Source organism: Equus przewalskii, chromosome 16, assembly GCF_037783145.1.
Source record: "Equus przewalskii isolate Varuska chromosome 16, EquPr2, whole genome shotgun sequence".
Lineage (NCBI taxonomy): Eukaryota > Metazoa > Chordata > Mammalia > Perissodactyla > Equidae > Equus > Equus przewalskii.
This window is the reverse complement of record NC_091846.1, coordinates 6,090,700-6,117,449: the sequence shown is the minus strand read 5'-3', so window position 1 is coordinate 6,117,449 and position 26,750 is coordinate 6,090,700. Positions and strand designations below refer to the sequence as shown.

General features: G+C 35.9%; 1 protein-coding gene across 20 annotated transcripts in view; it reads right to left on the bottom strand.

Annotated features, from left to right (window-relative positions):
* Positions 1–26,750, bottom strand: part of CDK8 (cyclin dependent kinase 8) — a 124,951-nt gene that overhangs the window by 51,377 nt on the left and 46,824 nt on the right. For 17 of the 20 annotated variants that reach the window (XM_008537023.2, XM_008537024.2, XM_008537025.2 and 14 more), the window contains exons 2-3: positions 11,297–11,372; positions 1,990–2,100 (exon numbers count right to left, since the gene is read on the bottom strand). In XM_008537023.2, coding sequence (XP_008535245.1) covers positions 1,990–2,100; positions 11,297–11,372 — 187 coding nt within the window. The remainder of the gene's footprint in view (positions 1–1,989; positions 2,101–11,296; positions 11,373–26,750) is intronic. The other 3 variants (XM_070578664.1, XM_070578662.1, XM_070578668.1) reach the window with 1 other exon arrangement.

Sequence of the window (26,750 nt, the reverse complement as noted above, 5' to 3'; positions counted from 1 at the left end):
CATTCTGATTTAACAAAATTTTATTAATAGAATCCAATTTCATTTGATTAGATTTCCTTTAAAAGAACAGAAGCTAACAAAGAAAGAAAAAATATTTACAACCAGCATGGACTTTGGACAATAAAACAGAGAGAGAAAATTTCACATGTTTATTTTCTGTTTGAAAACAATTCCTTTCAGATAACTTATAAAATAATTTGAATCAAGTCACATTTAGTCACAGAAAATAGGAATCTAGAGTGAAAATATTTCTTATAAATCTGAAAGCATAAGAAATTTGCAAAGTTTCAATTTCTTAAATCTATTAAATTAAAATTATGTAAATAAGGTTAATTCTGGAAATTAGCAAAAGAGTTTGAAACTATTTTACTATTTTCAGAAAGCAAATTTACTTTAAAACAGTTTTACTGGAATTTGTGCTAGTTTTATTTCAAATTTTGTATTTTCATTTACAAACTATGTTGGAATGAAAAATGTAAATTATTTTGAAGATTTTTAAAATTGAGCCAGGATATTATGACCACTTGGATATATGTCTTCTCTTGTATTTATCTCAATAAATGCACAGCCATGCTAATTTAGTAAATATAGACCAGTATGCAAACACAGTGAAATGTATAAAAACCACATTGTCTATTAAATATCAGAAAAAATATAGCTCACAGTAGTGAAGTAGTTGTCAATGAATTAACTCAACGTAATATTGGTTTTTTGTTTAGTTGTTTTGTTTTTAAAATTGTAATCTGCTAACGTTCTTTACAGAAGACTGATCAGGATATAAGCTTTCTGAGTATGTTTCAAAATTATTTTGGCTACCCTGTTATAGATTTTCATTATATATATCAGAAAGTCTTATCCCCAAGATGGCATTTCAGATTTGTAAAAAACCTAACTGTTACATTTCACAAAGGAGTAAATTTTATAATTACCCAAGACTTTCATAAACACCAATTTTCAAAAAATCTGTCAGTAAATGCAAAATACTGAGGCAGCTGTTTGTATTTCAGCTATTTAGACAAGATAAGTTGAAATTCTTGGTTTATAATAATTTTTATCAAGACAGCATCATTGTTTTCATTATAGTAGCTAAACTAATAAGCTGTAATTACTTGACTTTGAGAATCTTCAAATATTTAGTTGGGTCTGGGCATCTAATAATATTCTTAGCAGAGATCAAACATAAAATAACTAAAAATCACAAAGATACTGGGATCTATTTTCATGACAATTTTCTTCTGTAGGAGAGCTCTCTTCCACAAAGAATTCTTCCTATATAAGAAAAGACCCAATTCAAGCAAGTAAAATATTGAATTTCTGCTGATGAAAATAAGAAATACATTGGAAAACTGAATATCAATTGTGAATGATATCCAATAAGATTAACAACAGTTTCCTGCATTTATACAGTGCACTTAGTTTACAGAGCTTTTCAAATACAAAATTGTTCTTCAGAAAAATCCTGTAAAAGAAGCAGGAAAAGAATTACATTTTACAGATGAGGGAAACTACAGCTTCAGAGTCATTAAGAAACTTGCCTAACGTTATAGGACAAATAACAGAACCATTAGATCTTGGTCTCATCTTCCAAATACAACACATTTGTCTCCCTTCACGGGGACAGATATCACCTTCTCATTTTAATACCACAGAATAAAAGCAAATATGCTGCTTTTAAATTTTATAACAAAACAGTTATTACAGTTACTTTTTTATTTTGTCAAAAATCTATAGCTATGAAACAATAATGAAGTGTTTATAAGCTTCAGATTTTACAGTTTTCTGTACTATGTTACAAAAGTCAAACTGATAAGATCAAAACGTAACAATACAAAACAAAACACTCTAGCCTTGGCAATTCATCAGTCACATTCTATGAGGTTACTTTTATTTTAAAAATGTAAATCGCATGGTAAAGTGAGCTCCTAAAATTGTTTTCAGTCATTCTTAACAATCCCTGACTGACACCAGTCTACCAGCAATTCACCTTACCCAGAGGTCATGTTCCGCGTAGTCAAACAGAAGCCATACTTTCCTATCAGCATGAGACAGAAACACCTTTTGAAGAGAGATGACATTTGGATGCTTAAGCTCTCGAAGTAACTGCAAAAGAAAGGAGATCCATTTGTTTATGGAAAAAAAGAATCTGTACCATAAAAATAAGGTTTAAAAAAACCAACACCATTTGTAATTCAAAGGCAATACAAAAACCTAATGGTATTCAATCCTTAAAATCGAATAAGTACCCACACAATTTTGAGAGGTCCATATAGGTGCTTCAGTAACAAATGAGGAAAAATCTGTGAGGAAAGATACAACTGAGTAAATCTGTCTATTTTGTTATTATTGTTTAGTTGGTTTTTTGTTTTTTTCAATTGTGGTAAAACATATATAACATACAAATTACCATTTTAACAATTTTTAAGTATACAATTCAGTAGCACTAAGTACACTCACAATGTTATGCAACCATCACCACTATCGATAACTTTTTCATTATCCTAAACAGAAACTCTGTACCCATTAAACAATAATTCCCTATTTCCCTCTCCCTCTCAGCCCCTGGTATCTTCCATTCTACTTCCTATCTCTATGAATTTGCCTATTCTAGGTACTCTAAGTGAATAGAATCACACAATATTTGTCCTTTTGTGTCTGGTTTATTTCACTTAGCATAATGTCTTTAAGATTTATTCATGTTGTAGCACATACTAGAATGTCATTCCTTTTTTATGGCTGAATACATCAATCATTATATGTATATACCACATTTTGTTTATTCATTCATCTGCTGATGGACACAGGTTGATTCCACGATTTGGCTCCTGTGAATAACGCTGCTATGAACATTGGTGTACAGGTACCTAACTCCCTGCTTTCAGTTCCTTGGTTGTATACCTAGGGAGTGGAATTGCTGACTCATATGATAAATCTATGTTTAACTTTTTGAGGAACCACCAAACTGATTTTAACAGCAGCTGAAGCATTTTACATTCCCATCAGCAATATATGAGAGTTCCAATTTCTCCACATCCTCACCAACACTTATTTTCCTTTTTTAAAAAAAATTTCTAACAGCTATATCCTAATAGGGGTGAAGCAGTATCTCATTGTGATTTTGATTTGCATTTTCCTAATGACTAATGATATTGAGCATCTTTTCATGTGCTTATAGGTCATTTGTATATCTTCTTTGCAAAAATGTCTATTGAAGTCTTTCGCCTATTTTTGAATGGGCTTTTTTTGGTTGTTGACTTGTAATTCTTTATATAGCACGCTGCCTGGCACCTGGTAGGCACTCACTAAATATTTGGTGAATATATGAATAAATTAATTTATGAATAAACAAAATACACAAACTAAAGAGCATCATACAACACACTCTTTGGCTTCTCATTTGTGGACCTAAGATCACTGCTTTCACCGTAAAAACAATCCACTTCTTTAAAAAATCCAATTCTATTTTTTAAAAATCTATCTGCTTAGTCAGACATGAAATCTTCAAGAGTAATGATTTTACTAGTGAGTAAGGACTTTTATTAGTAAGTAGTAAGTAAGAGTACAGCCAGCCCTGGTGGTCTAGTGGTTAAGATTTGGCGCTCTCACAGCCGTAGCCTGGGTTCGTTCCCCGGTCAGGGTAGCACATCACCCACCTGTCTGTCGGTTGTCATACTGTGGCGGCTGAGTGTTGCTGTGATGCTGAAAGCTATGCCATTGCTATGTGAAATAACAGCAGGGTCACCCACGGTGGGCAGATTTTAGCGGAGCTTCTAGAGAAGATTCTGGCCACCCACTTCCGAAAAATAAACACTGGCCGTGAAAATCCTACGAATAGCAGCGGAGCATTGGCTGATACAGCGCTGGAAGGTGAGGATGGTGCAAAAAAGACTGGGCAGGGTTCCACTCTGCTGCCCACAAGGTCGCTAGGAGTTAGAATCGACTCAAGGGCACCAACAACAACAAAGTACCAGTAAGGGTTGTGGACTGAACTGTGTTCTGCCAAAATTCATAGCTGAAGCCCTAATCCCCAGTAAGCACCTCAGACCATGACTGGAGACTGTGACTGGAGATAGGCCTTTAAAGAGGCAATTAAGTTAAAATGAGATCCTTAGGATAGGCCCTAATCCATTCCGAATGGTGACCTTACAAAAAGAGATTAGGAAACACAAAGGGTCAACCCTGTAAAGAGGTCACAAGAGGGTGGCCATCTGCAAACCAAGAAGAGAAGTCTCAGAGGAAACCAATTCTGCAGGCACCATCATCTTGGACTTATAGCCTCCAGCAGTGAGAAAACAGTTTTTGTTGTATAAGCCACCTAGTCTGTCGTATTTTGTTACGGCAGCCTTGGCAAACTAATACAGTACAGTCATGCACAGAATAGTGACGTTTTGGTCAATGAGGAACTGCACATACAACGCTGGTCCCATAAGATTAGTACAACACAGCCTCATTGTGTACTAGGTTATATCATCTTGGTTTGTGTAAATGCACTCTATGATGTTCACATAACGATGAACTCGCCTAACGGCACATTTCTCAGAATGTATCCCTGTTGTTAAGTGATGCATGACTGTAAATAACTATTACTATTAAGTAAAACACTCTATGTTGAGTGGTTTTTTTGGGAGACTTATCAGGAGATGGGTCACTGTGGGATTGGAGATGGAATGAGAGTCTCAGCGGGGAATTACCTCTAAGTAAATATTTATACTGAAGTACTTCCAAAAGACCAGGGAGCTATGCTACATTTAGCAAGGCTAACATTTACCAAATGCCTACTACATGCCAGGCACTGTGGTTGATGCTTCACTAGGTCCTGGGACACAAAATGAGCTAAAACCTTCTGCTGAAATCCTCCAGCAGGAGACAAATGCAAGTAAGCAGACAATTCTCTAATATCGTGTCTGCAGTGGTGGTAACTAAAATTTATTGAGAGTAGTTAATATTCACCCAGAGTTTATTGTGTATGAAGAAGTGTTCTAAGCTCCTCACAATAAACCCTATGAGATACTATTTTTACCATTTTACCAATGAGTAAACTAAACCACAGGGAAATTAAGTAACTTTCTTTGGGTCCTTCAAGCTAGTTATGTGGTAAAGCCAGAAGGAGGGCTCAGGTAATCTGGCGGGGGTCATTTTTTTTTTTTTCTAATTGGACTGTTTGTTTTTTTGTTATTGAGTTGTATGAGTTCTTTTTATATGTTGGATATTATCTCCTTATCAGCTACACGATCTGCAAATATCTTCTCCCAATTGTTAGGTTGTCTTTTTGTTTTGTTGATGGTTTCCTTTGCTGTGCAGAAGCTTTCCTTTTTTTTTCTGAGGAAGATTAGCCCTGAGCTAACTACTGCCAATCCTCCTCTTTGTGCTGAGGAAGACTGGCCCTGAGCTAACACCCATGCCCATCTTCCTCTACTTTATTTGTGGGATGCCTATCACAGCATGGCTTTTGCCAAGCGGTGCCATGTCTGTGCCCGGGATCCGAACCAGCGAACCCTGGGCCACTGAGAAGCAGAAAGTACTAACTTAACCACTGCACCAATGGGCCAGCCCCTGGCTAGGGTCTTAACTGCTACATGCAGTAGTGAGGGGTTGGTGCTCTGAGACTGGGAGCACTCCAGAGTTGTCATATCTGATGAACAGAAATTCAGCATTTCATCTCATACAGAGCATGTTGATGCTTATTTCTTAACCTTTTACAAATCATTTTTTGCCTTTTTAAAGATTTTATGTTAAAAAATTTTTAAAGGAAAGATTTAAACAAATTTATACAATGCGTTCCATCACAGAAACCACCTAAGTTTTTCTAATTCTACTGGTAACAAAATCTCACAATTTCCTGAAAACTACAATCACTGGTAGAAATGCAAATGTTTTACTATTGGTAACAAAATGATCATCATCAACTGAATTCATTCCAATTGTGCCATACAATATTACACTTAATCTGAACTCTGAAAGTACAAATAAATTTTTTAAAATATTGATTTCTAATATTAAAATTTTACAACATAGCAAAAATACTAAATTCTAAATTTATGTGATAAGTGTGATGATAGTTGAGTTGAAATTACCGTAAAAGCATAGGGAAAATTATTCCAGTTTTTTTTAACCTGTGGAGAGTTTTTTTCAATTGAATTCTGCAAATTGCTAAGAAAAACTGAGATGCCTAGGTTAAAGTAGATGTGAGCTTTAAAAGCAGAGTCTGCAGCTTTATCTCCGCTCCCCCAGCCCCCCTAGGCCAACTGCGCAGCAGCCTCCTAGAATACGCATGGTACCATGAAGCACTAGGCTAAAGGGATTCCAGCTCACAGGAAATCCTGGAAATACAAAACAAACCATTTACAACACAATGAGGATAAGATATGCAGTGCTCTTAACTTTAATAGAAATCCTCAGAGTTTCTTCCTCCCTCCCTTTTACAATTATTTACTGAGCAAAGGCGATGTGTCAGACCTAGTACACACTGGAGGAGAAATGAATTGCAGTGGGGGTAGGAACAACAAATAGAAAATAAGCAAACACACACACAAAAAGAAACTCTTTGTAATTATAATTTGTAGTAAGTGCTTTAAAAGAAACAAACTGGGTGCAGATCACAAGAGAATAACGGAGGCGAGTGGTGGGGACACAGGACTTCTCAGAGGAAGATTTAATAAATGGAAGGGAGAGAGGTGTGGTAAGACTTGCCAGAAGGATTTTTTTTTCTTTAATTATGGAAATGTTTTTAAAAGTAAATAAAATGGAATAGTAAAACAAACCCCTGTGCCCTGTACCATCATCCACTCCCAGCCTGTCTCATTTCATCTATTTGTATTCACAACCACCCCTCTTTCCTCACCCTGGATTACAGTGGCATAACCTGGTTTTACCATGCTTCACTTTATTGCACTTTGCACATACAGCAGGTTTTTTTGCTTGTTTTTGTTTTTTAAAGATTGGCACCTGAGCTAACATCTGTTGCCAATCTTGTTTTTTTTTCCTCCTTCTCCCCAAAGCCCCCCAGTGCATAGTTGTATATTCTAGCTGTAGGTTCTTCTGGCTCTGCTATGTGGGACACAGCCTCAGCATGGACTAATGAGCAGTGCTAGGTTTGCATCAGGGATCTGAACCCATGAACCCCTGAGCCACTGAAGCAGAGCCCGAGAACTTAATCACTACCCCACTGGGCCAGCCCCAATAAAGTACTTTTTAACTAAGGTATGTACATTGTTTCTTTAGACATAATGCTATTGCATACTTATTAGACTATAGTACAGTGTAAACATAACTTTTATATGCACTGGGAACCCAAAAAATTCCTGTGACTCACTTCATTGTGATATTCACTTTACTGCTGTGGTCTAGAACTGAACTCGCAATATCTCCGAGGTATTCCTGTATTTTCAAGTAAATCCCAAACCTCACATGATTTCAACTATAAATATTTCAGTATGTATCTCTAAAATAGAGGATCTCTTTTCTCTGACAATAATGGAAATAAATTAGTAATCAACAACAATAAATTATCTAGAAGGCTTCACATATTTAAAAATTAAACAATATATTTCTAAATACCCATAAAAAAGGAAGAAGAAAAATCACCAGGAGAATTGAAAATATTTTGTATTAAATGACAATTAAAACACAACGAAACAAAATTTCTAGAATGCAAGCAAAACACAGCTTAGAGGGAAATTCATGGTTTTAATTGCTTGTACTAGAAAAGAATAGTTTAAAAACATCAATGCCCTAAGGTTCTAACTTAAGAAGATTAAAAAAATGTAAGCCAAAAATAAGTAGAAGGAGGGGGCTGCCCTGTGGCCGAGTGGTTAAGTTCCCATGCTCCACTTGGGCGGCTCGGGTTTTGCCAGTTCCGATCCTGGGTGATGGCATGGCACCACTCACCAAGCCACGCTGAGGCAGCGTCCCACGGTAGCACAACCAGAGGCGCTCACAACTAGAATATACAACTATGTACTGGGGGGCTTTGGGGAGAAGAAGAAGGAGGGGAAAAAAAGAAGATTAGCAACAGTTGTTAGCTCAGGTGCCAATCTTAAAAAAAAAAAAAAGTAGAAGGAAAGAAACAATAAAGATAAAAGCAAAAATCAAAGATATAACAGAAAATAAAAAACCAAGTCCACAATGAAATAGGGACATCACTACAGAAGCTATAGATGTGAGAGGATAATAAGGGAACATTATGAACAATTTTGTGCCAATAAATTCTACAACTTAAATGAAATCGACAAACTACACAAAAAATACAACTTAAACACAAGATGAAATATAAAATCTGAAGAGCTCTCTATCTATGAAGGAAATAATAGCGGTTGGTGAATTCCATGAAATACTTAAGGAAGAATAACTACCAATCACACAGAAACTCCACAAGAAAACAGAGGATGAAGAAAGGCTGCCTAACTTGTTTCAGGAGGACAGCACAACCTTGATACTAAGGACAAAGACATTACAAGCAATATATTTACAGAACAATACCCTTCGAACTCATAGACCTAGAACTCCTTAATAACACTCTAGTAAATCAAATCTAGCAATCTACAACCAAGCAGAGATTATTTCATGGATACACAAATTAGATAAACATTAAAAAACCATCAATGTAGTCTACCAATGTAACAGAATAAAAGAGAAGAACTATATAGTCGTTTCAATACATGTAGAAAAAAGCATTTGAATAAATTCAATACCATTTACAAAAAAATAGAAGGGAATGTCCTAAGCAAAAGGATAAAGCTGGTGGCCTTACATCACCTTACTTCAAATCTTGCTGTAAAGCTAGAGTAAACTGGTATATTGGCATAACGATAGACAAAGAGATCAAGAGAACAGAAAAGAGGCCAGAAATAGTCCCACAGTTACAAAGTCATTAAATTTTTTACAAAGATGCCAAAGGAATTCAATGGAGAAGAATCTTTTCAAAAAATGATGCTACAACAATTGTACATTCATATGGGGAGGAGAGTCTTAAATCCTATATTGTACCACAAACAAAACTTGAGTAGATCATAGGGTAAAAAGTTAGGTAAAACTATAAAGCTTTTAGAAGAAAACATAAGGAAATAGCCTCACAATCAGTGAGTAGATAAAGGACACAGAGAAAACAAGAGTCATAAAAGGAAAAACTTAGTAAATTAGACTTCATCAAAATTAAAAATTTCTGCTCACCTTAACTGGAAGAAGCACAATCAAGTACCCTAAAAATAACCTTTCGTAACTGCATTTAGAGTTATTAACATACATAAAAGAATGTCTGTTCCTGACGTGAATGAAGTTTTGTTGTTTTTCAAGCTTTTTGTTAAAGTATAACAAACAGAGAGAAAGCACATAAACCATAAGTGCACAGCTCAGTGAGTTTTCACACATTAAACCCACATAACCAGTCCCAGAGCAAGATCAAGAAACAGAACATTACTAGCATCCTGAAAGCTCCCTTTATCTGCCCTTCCTGTCACTCCCTGACCCCTCCCCAAAGGTAATCACTACCATGACAGCTAACATCACTGACCATAATTAAATGGATTTTAATTCTTTAGAACTGCCTAGAATATACAGAATAGCAGATGTTGAAGAACTGACAATTAATGTATAGATATCTTGCCTCAAGAGTCAAGAGTTTGAAAAACTTATCAATTAAATGAAATACAATTTCCACCATGGCATATACCTTTGGTTAAGAATACCTTCCATCTCAGGCTATTCTTGCCTCATGGACGTAGTTCTTACATGTCCTCCAACACCTGGAACCTTCCTTGATTCTCCAGTTTACATGTATACCCTTCTCCCATTCTCTACACAATTCTATCATAATGCTTGGCACACTGTTCTTATTAATATAAGATTTATGAGTCTCTTTCTCCATCAGCATGTTAATACTTAAGGCCAGTGACCCAGACTTGTTCTACGTCTACCTACTCTACTTCCTGTCAACAAGATACACAATAAATGACTGTTAATTGAAAACCCGGTTCTATAGAATCTGTTAAATGAGTCAAGTTATTTAAATTACTATCTCTAGGTCACATAGCCTATATCTATGGGTAGACAGAAGGGCTGAAAGCAACAAAAACAAAGATTGTAATATATATTCTAGAATATTCTGATTAAAGCCAGAAAAAACTAATTTGGACCCATAGTTTTACAACAGCAAAAACTGAAATAAAATCTCACTGAAGCAATACTCAGTTAAAATGTATGAATAATTATTTAATAATGCATTAACATGAAGAATATTTTCCTTTGGAATCAAAATGAGATTCTAATTACCATATGGAAAGCTATGCTTCCAAAAGAAAAAGACATATATTTTTCCATGCTCAAATGAACAGATACAATGAAAATCAAATAACACAATCTCATTTTAAGTTGATATAAGTAACATTAATTTCATTTTATTAAAATAGAAATAGTAATTTTATATGAACTAAATGCCACTTTTATTGCACTCGATGAAATAATAAGAACAACTGGACCCTTGAGGCTGGCCCAGTGGCATAGAGGTTAAGTTCATGTGCTCCACTTTGGCAGCCCAAGGTTTGCCAGTTTGGATCCTGGGAACAGACCTACATACCGCTCATCAAACCATGCTGAGGTGGCATCCCACAAAGAAGAACTAGAAGGATATACAACTAGAATATACAACTATGTTCTGGGGCTTTGGGCAGAAGAAGAAAAAAAAAAGAGAAAGACTGGCAACAGATGTTAGCTCAGGACCAATCTTCCTCACCAAAAAAAAAAAAAAAAAGAATAACTGGACCCTTAACTATTTAGTGACATTTATTGGAAAATATCTATTTATAAAAACAACTGAAATTGACTTAATCCCAAATAAGTGAATTTATATAGAAGTTTCTGCTAGCACTACATGCCACCTTTACTTCTCTTTAAAAAACAAATACCAGGGGCCAGCCCCGCGGTCGAGTGTTTAAGTTCGCATGCTCCACCTTTCACAGCCCAGGTTCTCACCAGTTTGGATCCTGGGTGCAGACATAGCACCACTCATCTAAGCCATCCTGAGGTGGCATCCCACATAGCACAGCCAAAAGGACCTGCAACTAGAATATACAGCTATGTACTGGGGGGCTTTGGGGGATGAAGAAGAAGGGAAAAAAAAAGACTGGCAACAGATGTTAGCTCAGGTGCCAATCTTCAAAAAAAAAAATTTCAATAATACTTGCTATGAAAAATATTTACCAACTTTCAATTAATGTGTCTATGTGACAAACACAATCCTGAGACCTATATAGTTGGCACTCATAAGTCAGTTGATAATAATGATGATAAAAAGAGCTTCACTTACTGCTATTTCTCTACATGCCGACATAGAGATCCCGGTTCCTTCTATTTGTTTTAAAGCATAGTCTTTATCATCTTTCCTGTAAAAACAAAGTTATTTTAATATACAGACAAATCTAAATTTATGTGTTTTTAATAAAATATAAATCACGTATTTAATACACATTTGACATCTTTCACACATAATCACATAATGTCATACAGAAAACTTTTTTAGATAATCAGGTCCAATCCCATTATTTGATGAGAGAAGTTAGATTCAAAGGAATAAAAAGACTTGTCCAAGGCTCCACGGTTATTTGCAGAAGAGAAAAATTCAAAAATAGAGCTCTTGACTTCCTGTAACAGGTTCTTCCTGCTCTCTTATACATATGCTTCCTCTCTATGTATGCATGTGTGTGTACGGCACACACACATATAAAACTTACTTCCTAAAGCCCATTTACATATTAGTGGGTCAAAAAAATTAAGAAATGAATGCATCACTAAAGTACAAAAAAGTGATTATAATTTACAATGCTATAGTTCTCGTATCCCCAAATACCATCAAAGAGATTCACTCAACATGTGTTTATGGAGCACTTATTATGTTTCCAGTACTGTGCCAGGTACTGCGGATACAGCAGAGTTCCTTCTTCTATGGAGCTTTCTGTGTCTACTGGCCTAGACAGACAAATAACTAATCTACTAGAATAGAATATGATAAGTGCTATGATAGGGAAACTACAAACCACAGAGGTTACCCAAAAGTTACTTTGGTGGAGGACCCAAGCAAAGACTTGTCAGAGGAAATATCTAACTGAGGCCTAAATGGCAGTCTCAAACTTTCTGGACTCGGGACCCCTTTATTCTCTTAGATAATATTGCGGACCCTGAAGAGCTTTGCTTGTTGTAGCTATCAATATTCAGCCGATTAGAATTTTAAAATGGGAACTTTTAAAAACATAGAATAAAAAGCACACAACCATTAGCCATCAGAGCAACGGCATCATCACGTTATGTCTGTCACCTTTGAAAAAAATCCACTGTACCCTCATGAGAATCAGAGTGACAAAAGCAAGTATCATAGCTCTACTAAGAAATTAGTGTTGACCTTGCAGACCCTCTGAAAGGATTTTGGGGACCCCTAGGAGTTACCACATCACACTTGTAGAACTGCTCATGTAGGGTGTGTGCATGTGTGTGAGCGTGTATACGTTGAGAGGGCAAACATAGTGTGAAAGCACATGAGGTGAGAGAAGAGCATTTGAGGAAGAACAGATAAGAGTAAACAACAGGAGATGAGGCTGGGGATATAATTAGGAACCAGAACATAAAAGTCTTTTTACTCCAAGAAAACAGGAAGCCCTCCATTAAATATTTTTTAACAAGAGAAAAAGCAATGATCTTTTACTTGGGAAAAATATCTTTGGCTGCCTTTTGAATGCTTAGAGGTATAAATAAGGACAGGAGGCAGAGAGACCAGTTGAAAGTAAATAGCATTAAAATCACTCAGGTGAGGAGGGATGATGGTGGCTACTGCAGTGTGCTTGCTACAGAGAGGAGAGAAACTGCAGAAGTGAAGCAGAACCTACAGCACTTGGTGACTGAATACTGGGGGTACAGAAGGAGAAGTCAAAGATAATGATTTCTGCCTCTGGCAACAAGTTAAGGACCACACTATTCACTGAAAGAAGAAACAAGCAGGAGGAAAAGATTTAAGGGAACAGGAAGATGACACTTCCATTTTGTGTAGGTTGAGTTTGCAGTACTTGTGCGACACCTAAGTGGGGGTGGGAAGCTGAATAAACACGTCTAATGCTCAAGAGAAAGTTGAAGACATGGATTTACTGTAATCAGCATATACACAGTAATCAAAGCCATGAGAGAAGATGAGATGAGACCGAATAGAAGGACTGTCAAGAAAAAGATTTCCAAAAAGGAGAGAATAGCAAATAGTATCAAAAGCTGCAGAGAGGTCTAGTAAGGTGAGGACTGAGCAGTGTCCAGTGAATTTAGCAATGATCAAGTCACCAGTGGATAATGGACTAGACAAAAATAGTTGCAGTGATGTAGTGGCAGTCTGTGTTGCAGAAGGCTGAGGAACGAACGGGGCATAAGTAAACTGAGATAATAAATGTAGGCTATTCCTTTGAAGGAGAGAAAATAAGGCAGCAGCTACAATAATACACAAGGTTAAAGAATTATTATCTTTTTAAGACGGAAGAGATTTGAATATGTTAAGTACTGAGAGGCAGAACCCAGAGAAAAGGAGCTACTGATTTAGAAGAGGGAGGGAAAAATTAAGAGAGTAAAGACTGAAACACCGTGGAGAAATTACACTCAGAGCTAGAAGGAGAAATACTTCTTCCATTGTAATAAGAAGAAAGGATATGGAAAAGGATAGATACAGGTGCAAAGCCGTTGGTTCAGACCCAAAAAGCTTGGGGAGTTCTCGCTTTGGTGGATTTCATATTTTTCTGATGTTGAAAATGAGGTCATATACTAAAAGTAAGGGCAGAGGTGGCAGAGCTGGAGATCTAAACAGAGTGAAGGTTTGACTGAACAAGTGAATAACTCCTTATAAAATCAATTCATTTAAATCCATTTAATACTTTATTATTTTAAATTATCTTTGTTTTTACAACATATTTACACCAAATCCTTAGTTGGGAAAACAAATCCCAATTACTTCCTTATTTTTTTGAAAAATGATTTGTTTTATGACAATCAGCTTTACAATATACTTTCTAGTAAAACACCATTGGCACTCATTATATTAAAAATACATTAAGAATATTTGTACTTAATGTTCACCAAGTCTGAATGATTTCTGAAAGACTTAAAGAAGTTAAAGAGGGTAACACAAAATAAAATGAAACTGGGGACCAGAATTAAGTCTATTACACACTTTCATGTACATGGTACTGATGTAACCAGATGGCTCCCCAGGAGTGGAACAGATTCTTTCATATCTACTATTTGAGGATAACATCCTAGACTTGAGCCCTCTAAAGTGAGAGTGGTGGGAATGGAAATAAATTAAACCAAAGACTTACCTGTTCACCTCCTTAACAAGAACCCTTGGACTTTCTCTTATGGAAAAATGGCAAAGCTGCTGTATGAAAATTTCTTCTCAATGAGCTAAAAAATTCTAATCTGCCAACAGTCCTCTCTCCTATCCCAAGTAATTACATGTGTTATATTTTATAAAAGTAAATTATTAGAAAGAAAGGTGAAATGAGAGAATATAAAAAAAACTTTAAAAATGTCTGATTACCAAAAAGGTAACCTCCTCTTGAAAATCACCTAATATAATTACCATCATAATATAACAGTGCTTTGGGGTTCACAGAGCACATTTATTTATCTCTCCATCCACACAGATACTTTTTAGTAAAAAGGGACGCTAGAGATGAAAAAGATTTGTTCCCTAGTTTCAGTGAGGATCCAGCTGAAGTAGTCAGATTATATAAATAAGTAAAGGCAATAGAGTGTGCTAAGTACTATAAGTAGAGAGGATGATCAAGTATATCTTGAAGCGCTGAAGCAAGAGGAAACATTCAGAGTCTTAAGACTTAAGTTTGTTAGGAAAGGAGAGAGGGGCTGGGGAAAGAAATCAGTAGTTACATGAGACATCCCAGGAAATAGGAAGAGCATGTACAAAACTACAGAAGCACAGAGAGGGTGTGGTATGCTCAGAGAATAGCACAGAGTAGCAGTAGCAGTTCGATACCATTGAAACAGGCTGACAGCCCTGAAGACGGACGGAATTTTGGAAATAGGCAGAGGTAAGATGGGAAGAGGTCTTTCATGCCAGCTGTCTCCTAAGAAAGGTGAAGAGTATATGTACTTCACTTCAAGGAGTGTACAAAGCAAGTAAGTATGACAAGAAAACATCACATTTAAAAATAATAAATAAAGCTGAGAGAAAGCGTGTTACGTGAGAAGACCAAAGAAGAAGATAGTAGAATCATGATGAACACTCGCCTTTAACAGATAGGAGGAGTAAGGTGAAAATACAAAATGGCTGTAAAGGAATGGTTAAAAAAATAAGTGGTGCTTTGGAAAAACAGAGTAGTACTGAACATACATATCAAACTTTACTTCCCTCCTAAAATCCTACTAAAACTGTGGTAAAGGGAATTTTTTAAAGGCATTAACCCATTAGGATGAAAAATGGGAGAGAGGACAGCAAAAAATTTGGAAACAAGAAAGTAAGTGAACAAACAGTAGCTGACTAAGAGGATCCAAGAAAACTAAATCAGAAGCTGACAGTGAAGAAAGCTGAGAACCAATTAGATTTACACAGCAAAATCCTCCAAAAGCAGAGAATAGAGAGTACAAGATACCTCTGAGAAGGAGAATTGGCTGGATCGAAGACAAAATTGAAGAGAGATCCTAGAAAATAGAAGAATAAAACAAGTAAGAGAAACCTAAAAGAAAAATAGGAAAATTGGAGAACTAGTCCATGAAATCTAACCTACAAATAAGCAGGAGGTCCAGAAAGAAAGAACAGAGAAAAGAGAGGAAGAAAACGTATGAAGTAATTCAAGGAAACTTCCCACGGGACTTTAAAAATCCCTGAAGTACAGGGTTTGTATAAACTGGAAGGGTCCAATGAGTTCCCATCAAAAATGGATGAAAATAAACCCACATCAAGACACCGTATTTAGACATTTCAGAAAAGTAGAGACAAGCAGTAGATTTTTACAAGCTTCCAGTGAGGATGGATAATGGGCCACTTAGAAAGGATCAATGTTACTCAGCATGAAAAAAAAGAAATCCTGTCATTTGTGACAAAATGGATGGACCCTGAGGGCCCTATGCTAAGTGAGATAAGCCAGACAGAGAAAGACAGAAACCGTATATCACTTATACGTGGAATCTAAAAAAGATGAAATCGTAAAAACAGAGTAGAATGGTGGTTACCAGGGGCTGAGGGAATTGGAGAGATGTTGTTTAAGAGTACAAACTTGCAACCAGTAGATAAAGAAGTCCTGGAGATGTAATGCACAGCATACCGATTACAGAAAACTTCACAGTTGCTAAGAGACTATATTTTAATCGTTCCTACCACAAAAAAGAAATGATAATTATGTGATGTGATAGAGGTGTTAGCTAACGTTATGGTGGTAATCATATTGTAATATATAAATTTATCAAAACAAGCTGTACACTTTAAACTTACACAATTTTATATGTCCATTAAATTTGAATAAAAATAAACTAAAAAAAAAAAAGACAGACTCAGGACTCAGGATACCTTTGGATTTCTGAACAGCAGTGCTGGAAGCTAGAAGTTCTAGACTAGCTCTGTACCGTATAAAACCATGAAGTATTGATCCTACTGTCAATAGATGTTGTTTGGAGTTTAAGCTCTGTGTAAAAGTCTGCTCTGGAGGATTATATTGTCAGCTGCAATGACAGGAAAACATAGAGTAGTCAATCATATCACGGAGCTTGCACCAGAATGTAAATCAGTGCACTGCTTCCTTCATGGGAAACTTATGTTTTAGGGAAAAAACAAAAAAACAGGTGAAATAATCAATGTGCTTAATTATATACTAAAAATTATGAATTACATAAAGGCTAATGTGTTAAATTTAAGATTTAATTATTTTGATTATGTGATAGTGTGGAAGCAGACCACAAGCAACTGTCATTGTATGCTGAGGTATGATGGTACTGAGGGGAGAAGGCCTGTGAGAATGCTGGGCTACAGCGTGAAATCTTAGTGATTGTGCAAGATAAAGCAGTTTGGCTCCACGCTTGAGAGATGTGAACTGAACAGCCTAACTTGCTCTACTGTGATATTTTTGGTATTTTCAATGATCTTAATATTTCCAACTAGGGAAAAAATGCTCTTAAATATATATTATTAGGCCTTAGCTATATTTTAAGTCATTTTTAATAAAATTTATTTGAAAAAAATTAAAGGTTCTAATAATTATGTTCTTAATGCTGGATTTTCAAATATTGCCTTAAACTATTTCTAACCTTTGGATACCATGTATTATATTATTTAAAACTCCTTGATTTTGCCTTTTGTGAACTTAAGTCCCAAAATCAAAATAATAAAACTGATAAGATGTCTTTTACACCTAAAATATCTTTGGATTTCCTATTATGAAAATTCTGTTCTCTCCAAATTGATTATTTGACAAATCAAGAGTTCCGTCTTTACAGATTAGTTAAATACAAATAAAATATATCAATTATATATGTTCAGTGATTATGTACTTTAAGTTGAGACAAGGCTGACTCTTCTCATGTTCATATACAAAAACTGGTACAATAACTGTTTCAAAGTGATTTTTGTGTCTAGGTTTCAGCATCTTTGTCAATCAAAGACAAGCATGGTACACTTGATGGTAGAAATCAAGACGCCATGAGGTTTGTTAAAGTTCTCACTGTTCACTCCCTGGGTAATCAATGACTGAATTCCTATAAATTAATTGTGTATTATATGTCAATAGATGAGCCATTCATTTCCATTCATAATAATCTTCCAGAGCTGTTCGATCTAATCACTGATGGAAACAACTATCTTTCTTGCTAGACACTTAATCAGCTCTACATGCTCTCAGATTGGGTGACTGGCTATTTTTGAAGCATCAACAGGGAAAGACTGCACTTGAACTCCCATGGAAATGACCTTGCCATATTCTGTTAACAATTAAAAGAGCAGTAAAACTCCTTGGATCCATAGCTCTCAATTACAGTGACACAACATGATCTTAGAGAATGAGACAGCTTCTACCCAAGACCTTTGGACCAAGCAGCACGAAAGAGAGACAGCTTCCACTCAGGACCCAAGAGGGAACAAGATCTAAATGGCCAGAACCAAAGATTACCATGCTTTAATTTGCATGCTCTTATGTTTTTTCCCCAAGCTCTTTTCTTTCCTCTCTGCTGGTTTAAGTTTCTGAATTGTTAACAGACACTTGTTATCTCTTACAATAATACCCATAATATTGCTCTTTGCATCCCTAGCCACTCCTTGTATGAGTCCAATATCTGGCTACAATTTGCTTGTCATTTCACAAAAATGTACGAACAAGCCGATTGTTGAGATTGTAGCCACCTTCTTTTGGGTGCAACTCAGCTCGCTTTAGTTCCTGGGCAATTACACTCAACTACTAAACAACTCTTTAAATAGTAAACTAAAAATAGTAAACAGGACAGACAGCCCCTATGATGCCAAACCTAGGAAAGTTTCTATCTACACCAAAACCATACTTGGAACTTTGGCTCTTGGCCTAGAAGTAGACTGCAGACTCTGTTAATAATCTCTCAGCATTTGTCAGTGTTACAGAGCTCAAATCTGATCTCCAAAGTCTTAGATGTGCACAGTCATTTTTGCTTTGGATGATTCAATAACCTTACAAAAACAAAAAGTATATGTAAAGAACTGACGTTAGTCCAACAATAGATGAGGTTCTCTGAATAGTGTTCTGATCAACAGAATTCTGGCAATAGTGAAGATCTGGGTTTCACAGAACAATGTTATGAACGGCTAAATCCAGCCAAAAAGAGGGACTGAGAAAGTGAAAATAAGCCCCACTGATAATCAGGTTGTGATACTCCTAACAGATTAGTGGCAAGGCCAGTAAAACGGCAAACCAGAAATAAAGTTTCACCCAAGGCCACGCTACAGCTGAAAAATTACTAAAATGGCTCTTTTTTCAGTGATAACTGCTTTTTTACCAATGAGTCCCCAGCTGTGTATCACTCCTACCTTGAACTGAATGCTAAAATACCCAATTACCAAACTGACCCCACTTCATGACAATATCCAATCCAGAGCTGGTCTACTGCCCTAGTCTTTCCTTAGAATCAAGCGTTCAGCTCAAGCCCAAACCCTACCAAGCCTTTGCCCACTTCCTCTTACTGAGACACCTCAGTAAATTCCTAGGTATATGCTCTCCCTTGCCACAGCAGGCTAATAAACTTTGTTTGACAACAGGTGCATTCCTGATGGCCTTTATCATTCATTGTGCCCAATTATCTTACGTGCATTAAAGCAAATTGAAATAACACTTCCTTTGATTTAAACTGGGGTAAACTCTGAGAGAGCACATTCTAGCCAGTCACGTTATATTTTGCTTAAAATCCCTTGTCATATTAACATCTTCTGTTCTTTTGATCATTCCGACAAATGAAATCCACAAGTTAACATTTTAGTTAATGATATAAGCTTATTTAAAAGATTATTAAAACTACTAATTCTAGATTTGAGGGGATTTCTTGGCAATTTGGGGGGAGGTCCTGTGCTTGGCATTGTTATAGCCCTTGATAGGTAGCTGTGAACAAGACAGGCCCACCAAGAGTTACTTTCAAGTTTCTTGGCAGCTCCAGATGCCAAGCTCCAAGAAGTGACAAAGCTTCTTGGAAACCTAGCAATGAATCTCTCATCTGCATTAGCTCATGGAATTCAAGCTAAATTTGTTGGCTCTCATATTTCAAATTCATCTTTACCTTGTTTGGAGAAACAGCCATGGAGAACTTAAAAACATTTCTAACCTTGGAGGTTGGTCCTTTCCTATCTGTTCAGTTACAAGATTACAGTAATGATCAGATATCACTAAATGTGGGGGTTTCCCATCAAAGTAAACTACTTATCAATCAATCTCTCTTACATTATATTTCCAAAGTGTCATTTTCCTGAACACCACTCTACAGCGAATAAAGTTATATTTATTGCATCTTGACTTTAAGAACCATATTTTGACATTGGGTCATTTATAATCACTGTTTTTCTCCTTAAAATTCATGCTAGAAGAAACGAGCAATGCTAAAAACAGAAACTAATGTACAATACTACTTTTCCCCCAAATGGTTGGTCTTTCCTGCTATTTCATATATCCGCCTAATTCATTTGTACTTGTCCTCAAACATTTTTTTCCTTAAAAGTACTATTACATCAGGCAAGTGAATACACCTGAACATTTCTTAAATTTCTTAAATTTCTTTCTACCCTGTCAACAATACTCCATAACTGAAAAGAATGTTATGAATGCTCATTGTTGAAAAAATAAACAGGATGAGATCTGAAGTCATTACATTACAACTCTGACTCTTACATGGAGAAGCTTTATTGCACCATTAGTAACACAACGTTAAATCTGAATTTATAAAGAAAAATCTGGCCACAAAAGTTTTTCAACTTAACGAAATTAATATACATCTACTCTCTCACCCTTGAATTTTATTTTTATTATTTCCAGTATCTTTTAAGACTAATATTTAACACTACTTAATGGTTCTCACTTAAACTGGTGAAAATATGGAGGAATGGTAACCCTCATGCATTGTTACTAGGAGTATAAACTAGTATAAACAATTTAAAAAGCAATCTGAAATAGTGATATTAAGTATGTGTATCTCCTACATCAGCAAATTGCTGATTGTGTATCACAGAAAAGGTTTCACATAGTTGCAAAAAGTGTTAAACAATAAAATTAACAAGCTCTGATTAGACTAGACTTATGGAAAGATCATACAACATTAGCACACACTGGAAGGATCCAGACCGGAGGCAAGAAGGCTAATTAGGAAGCTACTGTCAATAACCCAAAAGTCAAATAACAAGTATGAAAACTATAAATTTCAATATTTTCAATACATAAACAAACAGGGATGGAATTAGAAAGTGATAAACTCATCCTGGCTGTCTAACAGTAGTCACAGATACAGGTACAGTGCTTCACACGAGTTAAAAACTGGCAAGAAGAAACTTGCCTCTTTTCCCCTGTTTCGTTCCACCCATTGCCCCACCCCAATCACACATAAGGTAAAACGGGACAGAGTCTCGCTGTAATTAGGTAAATACGGAACATCGTACCAGAAGTGAGGTGGCCACGCAGAGTAAGAAAAGATGCAGTATATTTCAGAGTGGATGGGGGCTGCCAGCGGGTCTCTCCTCACAAAGCAAGGTCATGCCAGATTGGAGAAGCTTAAGTCTTGCAGCAATATTAATACTAACCTTTATATTTTGACATTTTCATACCATTGTGCAGAAACTTACTCTACTAGCAGATTTATAAGCCTGGTATTCTCCTAGTTCTTGAAGCAAATTAAGTGTCATCTGAGGAGAGAAAGCAAAGTCATTTCCCAGGCGTGGGAACGACATCTTTGCCTCCAACTTTCCAAAATACCAGAAAGCCCATTTCTCCACAAGTGAGTATTCAATAAATGTGACTTCCTGGCAGGCAGACAAGGTATGGGATTCCCACAATATGAAGATAACATGTATCAAGTGCTTTCCATACACCAAGTACTATACCAAGCACTTAAATACATAAATACATGTTAAATCCATGCCACACATGCTCTGAAATTATGTAAAGTATGTATTTTACATGTATGTAGTTATGTAGAGAGAGCATAGATGCTTTCTCTGTACAAATAATTACGCACACATAAACATATTAAAAATACATATGTGAATACATGCACTTAAATATGTACATACATGTGTACATTTATATATCTGCATATATAGAGATATACAGAGATATAATACAGACATACATGCAAATATACGTGTGCGTGTATGGAAGGAAGGAAAAGGAAGAAAATAATTTTTAGTATGGTTAAGTTACTGACTGCCCACAGTACTATTTTAACTCAGCTAGCCATGAGAACAATTTTATAGGCGTTGCATGAAGAAAAACTGATTCAAAGTTACATAGCTTATGACAGAAATTGCACTTTGTATGGTGAATGTTGTTTAATAATGACTTCACAATAACATATTATCATACGCCATTTTACATACGAGGAAACAATCATTTAGAGCTACTGTTATCATATACTCTATGAACCAAAAAAGAAGACTGACTCTTCAACAAATGGTGCTGGGAAAACTGGACAGCCACATGCAAAAGAATGCAAGTAGAGCATTATTTTTTCCCATACACAAAAGTTAACTCAAAATGGATTAAAGACTTGAAGACGTGAAACCATAAAACTCCTAGAAGAAAACAGAGGCAATACACTCTTTGACACCAGTCTCAGAAGGATCTTTTCAAATATCATGTCTACTCGGGTAAGGGAAACAAAAGAAAAAATAAACAAATGGGACTTCATGAGACTAAAGAGCTTCTACAAGGCAAAGGAAACCAGGAACAAAACGAAGACAATCCAACAACTGGGAGAAAATATTTGCAAATCATATATCCGACAAGAGGTTAATCTCCAAAATGGAGAAAGAACTCATACAACTCAATAACAAAAAAACCAATAACCCCATCAAAAAATGGGCAGAGGATATGAACAGACATTTTTCCAAAGAAGATATACACATGGCCAACAGGTGCATGAAAAGATGTTCAACATCACTAATCCCTAGGGAAACACAAACCAAAAACTATAACGAGTTATCACCTCATACCTGTTAGAATGGCTATAATCACCAAGAGAGGATGTGGAGAAAAGGGAATGCTCATACACTGCTGGTGGGAATGCAACCTGGTGCAGCCACTATGGAAAACTGTATGGAGATTTCTCAAAAAATTAAAAATAGAAATACCATACGACCCAGCTATCTTATTACTGGGTATTTACCCAAAGAAGTTGAAATCAACCATTCAAAGAGATTTATGCACCCCCTATGTTCATTGCAGCATTATTCACAATAGCCAAGAAGTGGAAGCAACCCAAGTGCCCAGTGACTGATGAGTGGATAAAGAAGATGTGGTGTATATATACAACAGAATACTACTCAGCCATAAAAAGAGACAAGATCATCCTATTTGCAACAATATGGATGGACCTTGAGGCAATTATGTTAAGCGAAATAAGCTAGATAGAGAAAGACAAACACCACATGATTTCACTTATATGTGGAAGATAAACACATGGACAAACAGAACAGATTACTGATTACCAGAGGCCAAGGGGTTTGGGGGGTGGATGTAAAGGGTAAAGGGGCACACATATATGGCGAGTGACAAATAATAATGTACAATTGAAATTCACAATGTTATAAACTATTATGACCTCGATAAAATAATAAAAAAGAGAAGACCAAGAGACCTTAAAACAAAAGACTATCTGAAGTTTCAGGTTTTATTTGTAGCATTCACAGATCTACAATCTTCTAATTATATAAAGCTAAAAAACAGCAAAGAGGTGAAAATTTTAAATTATATGTAAAAACTATGATTTAACAAACTATACACTGAGTGGTTTGAAGCCAAGAGAAAAGGCATAATATACCACAGGAAAGGGGGAAAACATCAAGGATTATCAAAACCAGACTAATCTCAAAATGTAAAGGGAGTGGGAAAATGAATTTCCAACTAGCTCAGAAAAATGAGGGAAACATTTAGATTCTAAAAAAACTTTAACATCTCCTACACATCAGATAACCTTTGCTATTACTACTAGATTTTTTTATACCTTTAAAGAGCTAAATACTTCTAAATGACAATTGTCATACAAAACAATAGGTCATATCATTTTGTGAAATAATTGTATCATGTAATATGTCAGCTGATACAATTTTTCTAATTAAACATCCGTAAAATTGAAAAGATCACTTGTGAGAAGATAGCTACCTGCTTATAATGTAAAGCGAATATATTTTTATGACTACACAGCAGGTGTAACATGGACTACTACAATGACAAATTTTCCCATCACTGCACTTGCAAGACTAGCTTGGTGGGTCTACAGGTAACTTTTGTTTTCATTCCTACTATTATAAAGTATCTCAAGATGAAAACACATATGTACACCTTATAAACCTGCTATCTAGGAATTAGAACGCCTGCATGAAGGTCAACTCTATAATTTTAAATCTATTTTGAATTTAAAGCAGTGATCTAGATATGAAATAGACCTATAAAGAACTACAAACATATAAGCTATCGCATCCAGTAATGTAAATCTCCAAAACATATTAGCCATAGCTTCAGAGTTAGCTTGTATTCTAATGTTTGATTTCTTTAAGTTGAATTAAAAGTGAAGTATTTAAATTGATGATATTTACAGAAACTTGGAAACGTTCTCTGGTTTGTATTTCCTAATTACAGTTCTCAGAAGAGACCTATGCTGAAAGTTACATGTAGGAAGTCTTATATAAAATTACTTCATAAGAGGCTGGTCCTGTGGCCTAGTGCTTAAGTTTGCATGCTCCACCGCAGTGGCCCAGGGTTTTGCCAGTTCGGATCCCGGGCACAGACATGGCACCGCTCATCAGGCCATGCTGAGGCGACATCTCACCTAGCACAGCCAGAAGGACTAACAACTAAAATATAGAACTATGTACTGGGGGGGGGGGGGCCTGTGGGAGAAGAAAAAGGGGGAAAAAAAAGAAGATTGGCAACAGATGTTAGCTCAGTGACAATCTTTAAAAAAAAAAATTACTTCATAGGGCTTATCTCCAAAATAAAATGTGAAAGAAAGAAAACATTGAATAAATTTAAAAATATCTGGTGAATAACAAAATGATGGACACCCACGGCAGGTTACAAAATTTATACCTGCAAAAGCTCTGAGAGAGCTCTTCCCTAGCCTTCAAACTCTGGACTACCAAAGAAAGCAGTTGAACTGAAAAAGCAGAAGACTCCAGAGGGATCTGCTTCCATGCTTGGAAATTCCAAACCATTGTCCTATCTCCACTCTCACTCTCAGGCCATGCTGTCAGCCCCTCACAACTTGCCAAACTCTGATTCACCATTTACCCAACCTAGAAATTATTTTATTTTTCTCCTTTATTTCACCTATCCAGTGAGTTATCAAATCCCTGTTCTCAAACCTTACTGCCATCCCTTGTCCATACCATCCCCTTTCTGAATTACAAGAGCACATATCTAGTTGGCTCCTTATCCCTAGTCACTCCACTAAGTATTCTTGGCCCCCTTGTCAAATATTAATTGACATATTAGTACTACTAGTCAAATACTAGTCACACATTAGTATATACGAAGGTTTATCCCTGGGCTCTCAATTCTGTTCCATGGTCTCTGTGTCTATTTTTATGCCAGAATTATAACCGTTTTGATTACTTTAGCTTTGTACCATAGTTTGAAATCAGGAAGTGTGATGTCTTCAGTTTTGTTGTTCTTTCTCAGAACTGCATTGCTATTTGGGGTCTTTTGTGGTTCCACACAAATTTTAGGGTTGTTTATTCGATTTCTGTGAAAAATGCCATTGGAATTTTGACAGGGATTGCATTGAATCTATAGATGGTTTTGAGTAATACGGACATTTTAACAATATTAATTCTTCCAATCCATGAACATGGGATATCTGTCCATTTATTTGTGTCGTCTTTAATTTCTTCCATCAAAGTCTTATAGTTTTCCGTGTATAGCTCTTTCACCTCCTTGGTTAAATTTATTCCTAAGTATTTTATTGTTCTTGATGCTATTTTAAACGAGATTGCTTTGTTAATTTCTTTTTCAGATACTCTGTTGTTAGTATATAGAAATGCAACTGATTTCTCTAAGTTGATTTTGTATCCCGCAACTTTATTTAATTCACTGATTAGTTCTAATAGTTTTTTGGTGGAGTGTTTAGGATTTTCTATATATATGATCATATCATGTGTAAACAGAAACAGTTTTACTTCCTCCTTTCTGAACTGGATGCCTTTTATTTCTTTTTCTGCCTAACTGCTCTAACTAGGGCTTCCAGCACTATGTGAAAAGAAGTGGTTAGAGTCGGCACCCTGATCTTAAAGGAAAAGCTTTTAGCTTTTCACTATTGAGTATGATGTTAGCTGCAGGCTTGTTATATATGACCTTTATTATTTTGAGGTACCTTCCTCTTACACAATTTCTTGAGAGTTTTTATTATGAAAGAAGATTGTATTTTGTCAAATGCTTTTTCTGTACCTACTGAGATGACCATATGATTTTTATCTTTCATTCTATTAACGTGCTATTTAACACTTATTGATTTGTGTATGTAGAATCATCCTTGGATCTCAGGGATAAATCTCACTGGATCATGGTGTATGATCCTTTTAATGTGCTAGTGAATTCAGTTGGTTAATATTTTGCCAAGAATTTCTGCATCTATATTCATCAGGGATATTGGCCTGTAGTTTTCTTTTCTTGTAGTGTCACTATCTGGCTTTGGTATTAGGGTAATGATGCACTTGTAAACTGAGTTTAGGAGTGTTCCCTTCTCTTCAATTTTTTGGAAAGTCTGAGAAGGATTGGTGTTAATTCTTCTTTAAACGTTTGGTAGAATTCACCAAGAAACCAACTGGTCCTAGGCTTTTCTGTCTTGAGAGCTTACTGATTACTGATTCAGTCTCCTTACTTGTTTTTGTCTGTTCAGATTTTCTATTTCTCTATGATTCAGTCTTGGTAGGTTGTATATTTCTAGGAATTTATCCATTTCTTCTAGGTTATCCAATTTGCTGGCATATAATTGTTCATAGCAGTCTCTTATGATCCTTTGTATTTCTGTGGCAACAGTTGTAAAGTCTCCTCTTTCATTTCTGATGTTATTTATTT